General features: G+C 37.7%; 1 protein-coding gene across 1 annotated transcript; it reads right to left on the bottom strand.

Annotated features, from left to right (window-relative positions):
* Positions 1–4,159: 4,159 nt before the first annotated feature.
* Positions 4,160–13,486, bottom strand: LOC143939944 (olfactory receptor 6B1-like). Its single transcript, XM_077461037.1, has 2 exons — positions 13,340–13,486; positions 4,160–6,125 (listed from the first exon to the last, which is right to left on the bottom strand). Exons 1-2 carry the CDS (start codon positions 13,344–13,346, stop codon positions 5,173–5,175), a joined length of 960 nt encoding a protein of 319 aa, XP_077317163.1. The 5' UTR covers positions 13,347–13,486; the 3' UTR covers positions 4,160–5,172.
* Between the last annotated feature and the right edge of the window lie 1,178 nt (positions 13,487–14,664).

Genomic DNA, 14,664 nt, shown 5'->3' with positions numbered 1-14,664 from the left:
AGCTACGAGCATTTCATGACTTAGATTTCGCCGGATGTAAACAGCGCCATTGGGAAATTGGGAAAGCATTTTATCACACCAATCTTGGTGTAGTCAGATGCTTTGAGGGCAAAGGAGAGATCTAGGGTCTAATAGATCCCATTTTATTTTTAAAAAACGAGTACCTGTCACTACCTATTGCTATCATAGGGGGTTTTTACATTCCCTGAGATAACAATAAAAATTATAAAAAAAAAAAAAATTGAGGAACAGTTTAAAAAGATAAAAAAGCAAAGAAAAAAAAAAAAAAGCACCCCTGTCCCCCCCTGCTCTCGCGCAAAGGTGAGCTATCACTGTGAAGGACAGATCGAGGGCAATCATTTTAGAAGTAGACCTCCTCTGTAATTCTAAAGTGGTAACCTGTAAAGGCTTTTAAAAGCTTTTAAAAATGAATGAACGGTAGTTTGTCGCCACTGCATGTTTGTGCGCAATTTTAAAGCATGTCATGTTTGGTATCCATGTACTTGGCCTAAGATCATCTTTTTTATTTCATCAAACATTTGGGCAATATAGTGTGTATTAGTGCATTAAAATAAAAAAAAAATGTGTTTGATAAATCTAATCGCTGTGTAAATACTCACAATTTTAATCTGTAGGGCCCTTACTTTAAAAAATATATATAATGCTTGTAATTTCATCTAAACAAATTGTCAGAAAGGGCTTTATCTTCAAGTGGTTAGAAGAGTGGGCGATGTGTGACATAAGCTTCTAAATGTTGTGCATAAAATGCCAGAACAGTTCAAAACCCCCCAAATGACCCCATTTTGGAAATAAGACACCCCAAGCTATTTGCTTAGAGGTATGTTGTGTCCATGGAATATTCAGGCTTTCTAAGGGTGTACATTTTTAATTTTAACTCCTCACTGCCTATCACAGTTTTGGAGGCCATGGAATGCCCAAATGACCCCATTTTGGAAAGTGGACAGCCCAACCTATTTGTTGAGAAATATGGTGAGTATTTTGCAGGCTTTGCTTTTTGTCACAAAGTTTTGAAATTTGAAAAAAGAAAAAAAATAAATTTTTTTTCTTTCTTCATTTTCAAAAACAAATGAGAGCTGAAAAATACCATGCCTTTCAGCAAATAGCTTGGGGGATCTACTTTCCAAAATGGGGTCATTTGGGAGGGTTTTGTGCCATCTTGGCATTTTATGGCCCCGTACACAGCTAGGCTCCCAAAAATTCCCACTCATGTGGTAACCCCATATGTATGCAGGATGTATTTTGGGGTGTAATTCCACATATGCCCATGGCATGTTTGAGCATATATCATTTAGTGACAATTTTATGCAAAAAAAAAAAAAAAAAGGTTTGTCATTTTCCCACAACTTTTGGCAAAATATAAAATATTCCATGTACTCAACATGCCTTTCAGCAAATAGCTTGGGGTGTCTACTTTCCAAAATGGGGTAATTTGGGGGGGGGGTGTGCCATCTTGGAATTTTATGGTCTTAAAAACTGTGATAGGTAGTGAGGAGTGAAATAAAAAATGTACTCCTTTAGAAATCCTGAAGGCGGTGCTTGGTTTTCGGGGCCCCGTAAGCAGAAAGGCTCCCAAAAAGTCCCCATACTCAGGAGAAGCAGCAGTATGTATGTTGGGATGTAATTCCACATATGCCCATGGCATGTGTGAGCAATATATCATTTAGTGACAACTTTATGAAAACAAAAGGTTTTTCATTTTCCCGCAACTTGTGGCAAAATATAAAATATCCCATGGACTCAACATGTCTCTCAGCAGATAGCTTGGGGTGTCTACTTTCCAAAATTGGGTAATTTGGGGGGTTTGTGCCTTGCCATTTTATGGCCTTCAAAGTTGTGATAGGTGAGGAGTAAAATAAAAAATGTACGTCCTTAGAAATCCTGAAGGCGGTGCTTGGTTTTCAGGGCCATGTACACGGCTAGGCTCCCAAAAAGTCCCACACATGTGGTATCCCCGTACTCAGGAGAAGCAGCAAATTTTATTTTGGGGTGCAATTCCACATATAACCATGGTATGTGTGAGCAATATATCATTTAGTGCAAATTTATTTTTGTCCTTATTCAATCACTTGGGACAAAAAACAATTAAATATTCAATGGGGTCAACATGCCTCTCAGCAATTTCCTCGGGGTGTCTACTTTCTAAAATGGGGTTGTGCTGCCCTGTCATTTTAGCACCTCAAGAAATGAGATAGGCAGTCATAAACTAAAATCTGTGTAAATTCCAGAAAATGTACTCTAGTTTGTAGACGCTATAACTTTTGAGCAAACCAATAAATATACGTTTATTGACATTTTTTTTTACCAAAGACATGTGGCTGAATACATTTTGGCCTAAATGTAGGACTAAAATTTAGTTCATTGAATTTTTCTTATAACAAAAAATAGAAAATATCATTTTTTTTTCAAAAGTTTCAGTCTTTTTCAATTTTGTGTCAAAATTTTTCCGACGTGTCCGCCATAATGTTGCAGTCACAATACAAATCGCTGATCGCCGCCATTACTAGTAAAAAAAAAAATATTAATAAAAATGCCATAAAACTATGCCCTATTTTGTAGACTATAACTTTTGCGCAAACCAATTAACAAATGCTTATTGCCAAAAATATGTAGAAGAATACGTATCTTCCTAAACTGAGGAAAAAAAAATCTTTTTTATATATTTTTGGGGGATATTTATTATAGCAAAATGTAAAAAATAATGCGTTTTTTCAAAATTGTCGCTCTTTTTTTGTTTATATCGCAAAAAATAAAAATCGCAGAGGCAATCAAATACCATCAAAAGAAAGCTCTATTTGTGGGAAAAAAAGGACGCAAATTTACTTTGGTACAACAGTGCATGATTGTGCAATTACCAGTTAAAACAGCACAGTGCCAAACTGAAAAAAGTCCTCTGGTCTTTAGGCAGACAAAAGGTCCGGGACTTAAGTGGTTAAAAAAGCTACTAAAAAAACGCATTCACTATTTCATTAAGGAATGTGGTATTTTAATGCCGTCACCAGCCAGCATCCTTAACAACCAGGAATTGGTTGTTAAAGAGCTGGCAGCTGCCATGTCCTTAACAACTTTGACTCATCCAGAGTCAGTGGGATTCCCTGCTGACAAAAAAGGGAGCCCCCAGATTCTGGCCCCCCTCATGTAAAAGAGTATGGGGTTCATAGTACCCCTACTCGTTCACCAAACAAATAGGCAAAGTAAATAAAAAAAGATGCATTTTTTTGATAAATCCTTTATTAAAAAAGCACAAGAAAAAAATGTCCCCTCAAGTAAATCTGGCATTAATCTTGATGAATGCTGGCCCCCGACTGGCAAGAAAAAAACCTAAGGGGTGGGTGATCTTGTCTCGACCCCTTGTGATGTCAAAAACCAAGGCATGTTGAGGTCATGTGGCCTGATGTGGTGGTGGGGGGGGGGGGGCGCTCACTCTTCCCTCCTCCTTTCCTGGCCTGTTGGGCCTCATACCATTTTTTCAAAATTTTAGCATGGGCTCACCCTCAAAATCCATACCTAACCCAAAGATTTTTTAATGCCGACTCTTTTGTTTACATTCTGCTGTCAGCGGGAAATCCCACTGACAGCAGATGAAACATAGTTTTTAAGGACAGCTGCCAGCTCTTTAACAACCAGCTATTTCCTGGTTGTTAAGAATGCAGGCGGGTGCTGGCTCCTTAACAATGAGCTCAAATTACTTACACTCTTTAACCATCATATGCCTGGACCACTACTTAGTTAACATATGCATTTATTATTTATTTATTTCTTTTAGTGAATTGACTTTAATGATGTTTATGCAGTATTTACCAAGCGTTTATGCTTTTTGAGGTAAATACTGCAGGGATAGGAATTGACACTTTTAGGGCCGGTTCACACTGCGAGGCGAGGCGAGGCGACACGGCTCGCCTCGCCTCGCTCCCGCAAGTCGCCCCCATTCAGTACTATGGAACCGTTCTGAGAGGAGCGACTCGAGTCGCTCCGACTCAGAAAAAAGGTTCCTGTACTACTTCGGGGCGACTTCGGGGGCGACTTGCATTGACTTCTATGCAGAAGTCCTCTGCAAGTCGCCGCTGAGCTCCCCGCAAGTCGCGGCGAGGTAAGTCGGAGACGCCTCGCCGCGGCTCGCTGTGTGAACCGGCCCTTAGTATTACATGAGATATTTGGGAAAAATGTGTCATGTGATCAAAATACTGCAGGTGATATCCTTTAGTGAATTGAGCCCTTAGTTCGCCATCTAATATTAATGTTTATGAATGTTTTTATGAGTAGAAGCCCCACACTGATGCACATGCAAACATTTTTGTATGTATCATGAATTTTGCCATTTGTCACATGGCCTTCATTAGCTATGCATGCAACTCTACATGGTTACACTACTGCACCACTGGAAAAGTCATTTTTAATTCCAGTGTAATCTCTTTACACTGGTAGTAAATCAGACCCATAGTGTGATACACGTGCAGTAAATTCTTATAGGTTTAATTATATTGTTACTTTGTAAGCTATTTCCATTTGTAAGTTTGCATCTGAAATGATTTTGTATTTTCTTGTTTATTGGTATTTAGATGATAAAACCCAGTACACTTTTGAACTTGGAAAGGGGGGGGGGGGGGTGCCCGAAACATTTTGCTATCTAACGTCCAATTGGCTTTAAGCCCTACAACAGCCATTTTTTTGTTTTGTGTAGGATATGAATTGAACCACTGTCAGGGTATGCTTTTTTAGACACGCCATCTTACTTACTGGGAGGGCACAAAGGTGGTATTTACAAAAACTGGAGTGTGCAAAATCTGGTGCATCTCTGCATAGAAACCAATCTTTTTCCAGGTTTTATTGCCAAAGCTTAATTGAACAAGCTGAAGTTAGAAGCTGATTGGCTACAATGCACAACTGCACCAGATGCTGGGTGCAACAGTTTTAGTAAATCTCCCCCAAAGTATCTCTTCAGTGGGAACATTGATAGACAGATAATGGTATATTTTTGATTTACTTTTTTGTAATTGTCCTCTTTGTTACAAAGGATAGGTTGGCTGGATTGTGACTGCCTGTCCAACAGCCATCTAAGATCTATGGCAAGATTAAATAAAAAAGATCAAATAACAGTAATATTTTAGTTTGCTGCTTTTTCCAGCAACAATATTCAATCTATTATCTCATACATTAGAGATATTTTTTTGTTCGACTGAGGTATTTTGTTACAGTATCCCAAATGTCTTTGTTTCTGAGGCAATAAATAAAAGGATTAATAATTGGAGTGAACACAGCATACAAAAGAGATATAAGCTTATTTACATCTGATGACTTGGCTTTCTTTGGCCGGGCATACATAAAGAGTGTGGTTGAAAAAAATATGGTGACCACAGATAAGTGAGAGGCACAAGTGGAAAATGCCTTTTGCCTTCCATCAGAGGTGGTTATGTTTAAGATGGCATGAATGATACAGAGGTAGGACAAAGCAGTGACTAGCAGAGGGATGAGAAGAATGACTAAGGCAAGAATAAAGTCCACCAACTCTGCTTCTGACATGTCTATACAGGCTAGATTAAGCACTGGTGAAATGTCACAAAAAAAATGATTTATTATGCTTGGACCACAAAAGGATAATTTAGATATAAAATATATCTTTATTGCAGTAATGGTAAATCCTGATATCCATGAGGTCAAAGCTAATTTAATGCAGAAATTCTGATTCATTATCCTAACATAGTGTAATGCATGACACACAGCAATGTATCTGTCAAAAGCCATTACCGCAAGAAGAACGCACTCGGTGCACATAAGAGAGATAAAGAAAAAGAGTTGTGTCATGCACCCAGAGAAAGAAATTGTTTTATTTTCAGTTATAATATTTAATAATAATTTAGGAACAGTAACTGACACATAACAGATCTCAAGAAATGATAAATTGCTTAGGAAAAAATACATAGGCTTCTGAAGCTTGGAATGTAGTCTTATCATCATAATAATAATTGTGTTTTCAGATATTGTAAGAATGTAAGCAATCAGAAAAAATATAAACAATATTATTTGTAGTTCAAGTAAAGATGGAAATCCACGAAGGAAAAAATTATTAATTTCCGTTTTATTGCTATACTCCATCAGGTATTCTAAATCTGTAAAGAATGGCAGTGGTCAAAAACTACAATAATTTACTGCAGACATGCTTAAAATGCATAGTACTACCTGCTGTAAATTTTAAAAATCTATCACAATTTTTTACTCCAATAACATTTCAATACTCTATATGTATATGAGTAACATATACTAATTTAAAATGACTCATTACTAAAATAATAATTAATGTGATCATTCAATAGAACTGGAATAAAAGCAGTATGCTGGATGTTCTATAAAACGGATAAAGATTGTGTTTAATGTGTAAACCTTTTTTTTTTTTTTTTTTTGCATATTGCATATGGTCCTAATAAAACATAAAACAATGGAATACATTTACAGCAATGTTTAATTTAAAATATTAGGTATAGTCAGGGTTTTAGCTTCAGAGACTGCCCAAATGTTTTATCAAGCATATTATATTTTTGTAAGAGGAATGATCTGTCTCGAAGCTTACATTTTTATTCTGTTCAGTGTATAAAAATATCACTTCAACTCTACCTTGATGTGATTCTCAAGCTGGTTACCAAGGTAAAACAAACTGTTATATTAGTAAATGAGTGACATACTGTAAATCTTCAAAACATGTCTTGTAACAAAAGCAACCAGGAGCAATAATATATTGTCCAATGAGAAAAAGTAAATACAAATTAAAAAGTGTATTATCTGATTGAAAACTATATGATTGCCTCAGATAAGAATAAGCATAGCTAATCCAACCTAATGATAGGTCTAACCCTTCCTCACTATCCAAATCAAAAAGCTGGAGTTTGATTTTAACCACTTCAATAATGGGCACTTTTACCCCCTTCTTGCCCAGGCCAATTTTTACCTTTGCTGTCACACTTTGAATGACAATTGCGCGGTCATGCAACACTGTACTCATGAGAAATTTTTAGCATGTCTTTCACAAAAATAGCGCTTTCTTTTGGTGGTATTCAATTACCACTGTTTTTTATTTTTTATTTTTTGCTAAATATACAAAAAAAGCCTCAAAATTGTGGAAAAAAAACCAATTTTTTCTTAGTTTCTGTTATAAAATTTTGCAAATAAATAATATTTCTTGAAAATCGCATTTTACCTTTTAAAACTAAAATAAGAAAAAAGGAAAAATATTGGCGCTTAACTATAAATTATAACTAACTCCAAAAACGAGAAAACAATTAAATGGTATCAACAACGTGTATGAGAACAACAATTGTATCACCCTGTGATAAGTGAACCAAATAAATGTGTCACAGAACAAACAAAATTAAGATAAAGTTCATGAGAGTGTCCAAAACTATCCTTTGAAGTAATGTCTCTTCTTCTTCCATCCACCACACCAAAGTGATCAGTGATTCCACTTCCTTAAGAAATGCACTCACCGACTCCCAATGCCTGCACTTTCGTATCAGGCTTAAAGAGGAAGTAAACTCTCCCACTCTGATGCTTCTTTTCATTTAGTCCATTATAATAAGTAATTATCAAACTATAGCCACTGTAATCCAGCCCAAATCACAAATTACTTACTGTTTAAAGAAACTTTAAAAAACGTGTTTCCAGGGGTTAGGCAGCACCACCTTAAGTATTGTTTTCTGAGTCCACAGTGGAGTGTATTTCCGCCCTTACATTGAGCACTTCCTGTACTGTTAATCAAGCCTCCTTCTCAATCCAACGTTTCTATGGCAACCCTGCTTCCCTGTTCATAGCTTACTTGTTTATTTCATGGTATTTACTTGTGCTGATGTCTAATGTTTCCCTTAGTCAGACTTATCAGCTTCAGCTGATTAGACTGCAGTAATGGCCAATGTTTAGACTGCATGTGAGGTCACATGGTCACATGATGGGTAGGAGGAAGCTCTGAGTGATTAGCAGAGTTCAGTGTTGTGCCGTACACATAGAGTGTGCCTTAAATCAGGGGAGATCTGGGCATGCTCAGTGACTTCATTCTACAGAACAACAAGGATTACAACAATACTAAGCAAGTAAGGAGATATCTACAAGCAGTGTTCATAAGGGTTTTTTATGCTGATTTACATGGGACAAAGTTGTGGGGGGGTTACAACCACTTTAAGTGCTTATCGGTAAAACAGCAAGTAGTGAACCATTGCTCCAATCATCCATTGTGCAAATTCAAATATTCCACATGTAAAATAATAAAGGTGCTCCAATAGTGTAAAACTGTATGAATCAATTTATTAAAACACAAAAACACTTCAACCTTTACACTTGCATTTCACAGTTCAAAAGCCAGCAAATAGATATCAAAGTTACAGCAAGCCTCACTCCTGAACAGCACAAATTTGAACTGTGGCGTGACGGCAGACCTGAGGTGTGCGAGCTTGTAAGCATTGTTCTCACCCTCTCCTTGGTGCCCAGATGTGAATCACCACTTCCCTGTTCCATTCCAAACACTGCACATTACAGGTGATGATTGCCACACAGCCACGCCCCCGACGTTTCATCATACACTGACTTCCTCATGGGGTTGGCTGCACAGAATGACAATCAAACCATTTATACTCTCCTATCCATCCCATTCACAAGATCCGCAACAGCGCTTGCACACATCTCGTGTCCCCGCTGGTATAATCTACTGATGATCTATGTTCATAGTGAGCATTACACCCTAACTCAAGGTCATTGTAGTATCTGGTATGCGTTTAACATAATACATGTACCCTGCTATATATCCTTCAAACATTTCTCCACATGGTTAGTTTAAAGTAGGATGCTTTACAAACATGTACATATTTTTCTTAACATAGTGCGCTCCCATCCTATCTTCTCATATGGATAATGATCATGTTGTCAAGTTATACTCAATATACCCATCTCATGTACTAACATGGGGTCACCGAGCAAATTCATCTCAAAACCACATCCCGTAACCCCATAATTAGTCATCAACCAGAATTAATAGAACCCCAAATCCGACCTTGTGTAAGGTTAAATAAATATCCATAAAAATACACATAAAAAATTAACAACAATTAATGTATATTCATCACATATTACCATTTAAAATTGAACTAAAAAATAAACGGTGTATTAAAACCTAAAAAACTGGATGAACAAAGCTGGAAAGTAAGCTGCAGTGCCAGTTTCATAAACCGTCAAATGTAGCTACTAAGAGAATATATATCTTTTTAAAATTATATATATTTATTCATTATTATCAGGCAATCCCTACATACTCATTTTCACCCTAATTGCACATCTAGTCCCGGTGCTGAACTCTATTAGCCTCTACCCCCTAGTGGTGGCTACATGTAATTACAATAATTCACTCTCCTCCTCTTTGGACTAAGTGTGCCATCTCCTAATATAAGTCTATTGGGTGCAACTTTCTACCTACCTTTATCCTCTGTAGTTATATTCTCATTACAGTCACATACAAAAGAGTGTACAATTCATATGATACTATAAGTCTCCAACAGATTAAATTTGAGTCACACAATAATCATCAAGATGAAGGATTATCTTCATTAAAAATGATTGATAAAGCAGTTGAGATCTAATTCAATATTTAACCCCATAGGGGCAGACATTTTAAAAGAAAAATCCACAGAGTTTCCCTTTGTGACAAATCCCTCACCCGGTTTGAGGCTCTCCATGAAGGATGAACAATATAAATTCTGATGAATTGTAGTAGTACTTGCTGTTTGGCTGATAAGTGCTTAAGCCTGATGCGAAAGTGCAGGCATTGTCAGTCGGTGAGTGCATTTCTTAAGGGAGTGGAATCACTGATCACTTTGGTGTGGTGGATGGAATAAGAAGAGACATTACTTCAAAGGATATTTTTGGACACTCTCATGAACTTTATCTTAATTTTGTTTGTTCTGTGACACATTTATTTGGTTCACTTATCTCAGGGTGATACAATTGTTGTTCTCATACACGTTGTTCAAACCATTTAATTGTTGTGACGTATTTGGAGTTAGTTATAATTTATAGTTAAGTGCCACTATTTTTCCTTTTTTTCTTATTTTAGTTGTAAAAGGTAAAATACGATTTGCACTTTACATTTTTTCAAGTGGCAGCTCTAGTTGAGGGAGCATGCTTTGTCTAGGCCCAGCAGTGGGTATTTAGGTAAACAGTGGACATTTTTGGAATACCTGCAGTTTTTGTGAAATAATATTTCTTCATAAATTTAGGTCAAAATGTGATCTGCTACATTTCTTTGGTGAAAATTAGGGATGAGCCAAACACCCCCCCCCCCCCCCGGAACAAGCAAACAGCCAAAAAATGTGTGCGAACATACGAACACTGTTAAAATCTATGGGACACAAACATGAAAAATCAAAAGTGTTCATTTTAAAGGCTTATATGCAAGTTATTGCCATAAAAAGTGTATGGGGGCCTGGGTACTGCCCCAGGGGACATGTATCAATGCAAAATGTTTTTTTTTTTAAATGGGCGTTTTTTAAGGAGCATCTGTCTCATGTGTTTTACTGTGCAGAAGCAAAATTTCATTTCTAAAGGAAGAAATGTCATTTCAAAATTACTTGTGGCTGTAATGTATCTGAAATCCATACCAGGCCCTTCAGGTCTGGTATAAGTTTTAAGGGGAAATCCATGCCAAAATAAAAGTAAAAAAACAGCATGGGGTCCCCCTCAAAATCCATACCAGGCCCTTTCGGGTATGGATATTAAGGGGAACTCCATTCCAAAATTTAGAAAAAAAATGGAGTGAGATCTCCCCTAAAATCCATACCAGACCCTTATCCAAGCAAACAGCCTGGCAGGCCAAGAAAGGGGGGGGGGGGGAGACGAGCGCCCCCCCCTACTGAACCTGAACAAGGGCCTCGTCCCCACAACCTTGGACATTGATTGTGGGGGTCTGAGGACGGGGGCTTATCAAAATCTGGAAGCCCCCTTTAACAAGTGGGCCGCAAGATCCCAGCCCCCTCATGTGAATGGGTATCGGGTACATTATACCCCTATCCATTCACCCAAAAAAGTGTCAAAAGGTAAAAACCACAACATACAGTTTTGGCCAATTCCTTTATTAAAAAGAAAAAAAAAAGTGTCCTGCGATATCCATCTACCTTCAATCAAGCCACCTGATGGATCTGAAAATAGAAAAGCATGATTGAAGATGGATGGGCATAGTGGGACAATTTTTTTTGGTGAATGGGTAGGGGTGCAATGTACCGGATACCCATTCACATGGGGGCGGGATCTGGGGGCCCCCTTGTTAAATGCGACTTCCCGATTCTGATAAGCCCCCTGCCCACAGACCCCCACAACCACCAGGCAAGGGTTATGGGGATAAGGCCCTTGTCCCCATCAATGTGGGAACAAGGTGCTTTGGGTGGACCCCAATACACCCTCCCCGTGTTTAAGGCAAGAGGCCAGGTGCTTCAACCTATTCTGGCCTGCCGGGTGGCTTGCTTGGGTCTGGTATGGATTTTGGGGGACCCATGCCAATTGTTTTTAAGATTTTTTTACAAATTTGACATGGAGTTCCCCTTAAAATCTATGCCAGACCCAAAGGGCCTGGAATGAATTTGGGGGGATCCCACGCTGTTTTTAATTCTGGCGTGGAGTTCCCCTTAAAATCTATATCACACCCAAAGGGCCTGGTATGGACTGGAGAGGGGGAACCCATGGCTTTCTTAATTCTGTCATAGAGTTCCCCTTAACCACTTCAATATACTGTATTATATACTGTACATTGCCTGCACTATATATATACATATATATATATATATATATATATATATATATATATATTCTACACTGAATGCAGAATGCAGAATATATATATATATATATATATATATATATATATATATATATACACAGCTATATAGATAGATATAGATACAGATAAACTGCCTGCACTGTATATATAGTCTATACTACACTGACTACACTGTGTATATGTATGTATGTATGTGTGTGTATATATATATATATATATATATATATATATATATATATATATATATATATATATATATTAAACTGCCCGCCCACCACTAACTAACCTGCCTCTAGCTAACTTCTCTCATTCATTACACTATATACGGCCGCCGTGTAAGCAGCCTTACATAGTGTGGGGTGTGGACTTAGTCCCCTGAGCCATGATTGGCTAAAGGGCCCCCTGCACGGCCCCACAGCTGCGCAAGAGGTGCATTCTAGGAGGACATCGTGCGATGTCCCAGAACAATAGCGCTCCCATCCAGTCATTTTATAGGCCATGCGAGAAGGTGTTAAATATAAGGTATACACCAGTCATGAAAATATGTAGCAATCTATACAACTCCTCATACCAGCTCGGCTTCAGGCATGTCTGAGCTTTTATAATTCCAATGTCCAGTATAGCACTAAGGAAAAAGAAAAATTCCACTAAGGAATATTAAACTGTGCTGCAAAATTTAGCTCTACTATATATAAGATCCTTGGGAAAGGTGAAGGGATGTTATAATAAATTGGTTTAGTAGGTTTAAGGATTTTTCTGTAAAAGCACAGTTGTCCCTTGAACAGAAAAAGACGTAGCATACAAGACATAATAAAAATCATCAAGAAGTGGGGAAAATGGAGATCTACTGGTTACAAATAATTTGACAAAATTAGGGGGCTCAAATGTGGTCCAGGGGCTAGAAACAATGCAACAAATCTGAGCAGTGAGCACTGCTGACAAGATACTGGAGACTATGAAACCAATTTGGGGCTTTGTAAGTGATTTATAATTAGCTGCTATTAATGCTAAAAGCAATTATTGTTGCACACATACAGTATATTGCACTGTATAACGAACTTCCCAAACACTTATAGAAAAGAATGATTCTCACAAGGTGTAAAAGCAGAATTTACACAATGACCAAAGTAAAACAAAGACTGCAGCTCTGTAGATCACCCCTTTGGTCATATGGTTGAGAAAATGCAGTAGAGCTGCTGTGATAAATTAATTGTTCTAAAATGGAAGCTAATATGCGTTGTGAAAAATAATAGTAAAATACCATTCAAAACTTGAAAGAGGTTTTAATCCTTACTCATACTATTAAAAAATAATATCATTCATTTGACTAAACATACACTTAAGTACAGCAAAATAAAACGAGTTTGCTGAAATTAGGTCCCAAAGTAAAGCTCAATAACATTCCTCGTTTTTAAATAAGGTCCAGGAGCTGTGGATCTGTGATTTATAGATGAAAACATGCTTCCATGTCAAGAATCCATACATTAAAAAAAAATTGTAAGGAGAAAATAAAGATTTTACCTTCCATATGGCAGTTAGAAACAATCCAGTAGTGTTAATTTCAGAGGACAAAATGTTATCATAATCATTGCAGAGTCAAGTAAATGTAATCTGCTAAGTGCAGGCATGCTGGCTTTTTCTGAGGTTTTACACTTGCTTATGTATTGTTCCCATTTATTGTTTCTGCATTGATTGGGCAGATGTAATTTGCAAACCATGATGATTACATAAGGGATTAATCATCTATTCTAAAAGGAATGAACTGTTGGGACATATTCATTAATACAGAGTTTTTTAGTTTGTTATATTTTTTGTGTTAAAGATAATAAAATGTGTAATGTTACAAATTCAAATTGTACATGGCTGTGCATTTTCAATTTCACTTTTCTGCTACAAGATACATATCGTAGGTATTGGAAAAACAGATTTCAATGTTTTGGGCAAAATGTTTTTTAGTTTATATGCAAAGGTTTAATAGAACTATGCAGTGAATCAGATTGGCTTGCCTGATGAACCAAATGGCATAAAAGTTCTAGCGCTCATAACCCTGCTCCATTTCACAAATTGTAACATTTGCAGGTGGTATTTTCCTTACTGGGGACTAGTCCTGAGATCACACTGCTGCATGATGCATTACCCCACCACAAACTGAAATAATCAAAGCTGTGTAAACTTATGCCGCGTACACACGACCACACTTTTTGACAGCAAAGGTCCGATGGAACGAGTCCGTCGGACAATTCGATCTTGTGTGGGCTCCATCGGACCTTTGCTTGCCAAAAATCTGGCGGACTTTAGAAATAGAACATGTTTTAAAATTTTCCACCGGAACTCCACCGGACTGAGAAATCCGTTCGTGTGTATGCTAGTCCGATGGACAAAAACCGACGGTAGGGCAGCTATTGGCTACTGGCTATGAACTTCCTTATTCTAGTCTGGTCGTACGTCATCATGTTCGAATCCATCGGACTTTGGTGTGATTGTGTGTGGCCAAGTCCGTTCATTCAGGAAGTCCGTCGGAACTCCGCCGAAAGTCCTTCGGAAAGACCGTCGGACCTAGTCCCTCGAAAAGTCCGGTCGTGTGTACGCGGCATAAGGCCCCATACACACTATTAGATTTTCTGCTGATTTTTCTCTACCGATTTAGCAAAACCCATATGAGGTCAAATCTTAAGAGTTTCAATTTGTATACAACCAAGCAGGCCCTTGCACTACATGGTTTTGGTAAATCTGAAGACAAAAATCTGCAGAAAATCTAATAGTGTGTATGGGGTCTAACAGGATGGTCCGGTAAAGATGTCCAGTCAGTGGATGCACAGTAGATTTCACACCTGATTTGTACTCAA

The sequence above is a fragment of the Lithobates pipiens genome, unplaced genomic scaffold (genome assembly GCF_037356315.1).
Source record: "Lithobates pipiens isolate NorthernLeopardFrog02 unplaced genomic scaffold, aLitPip1_a1.2 Scaffold_3, whole genome shotgun sequence".
NCBI lineage: Eukaryota > Metazoa > Chordata > Amphibia > Anura > Ranidae > Lithobates > Lithobates pipiens.
The sequence above is the reverse complement of the archived record's forward strand: the minus strand, read 5'-3'. Positions and strand labels throughout refer to the sequence as shown.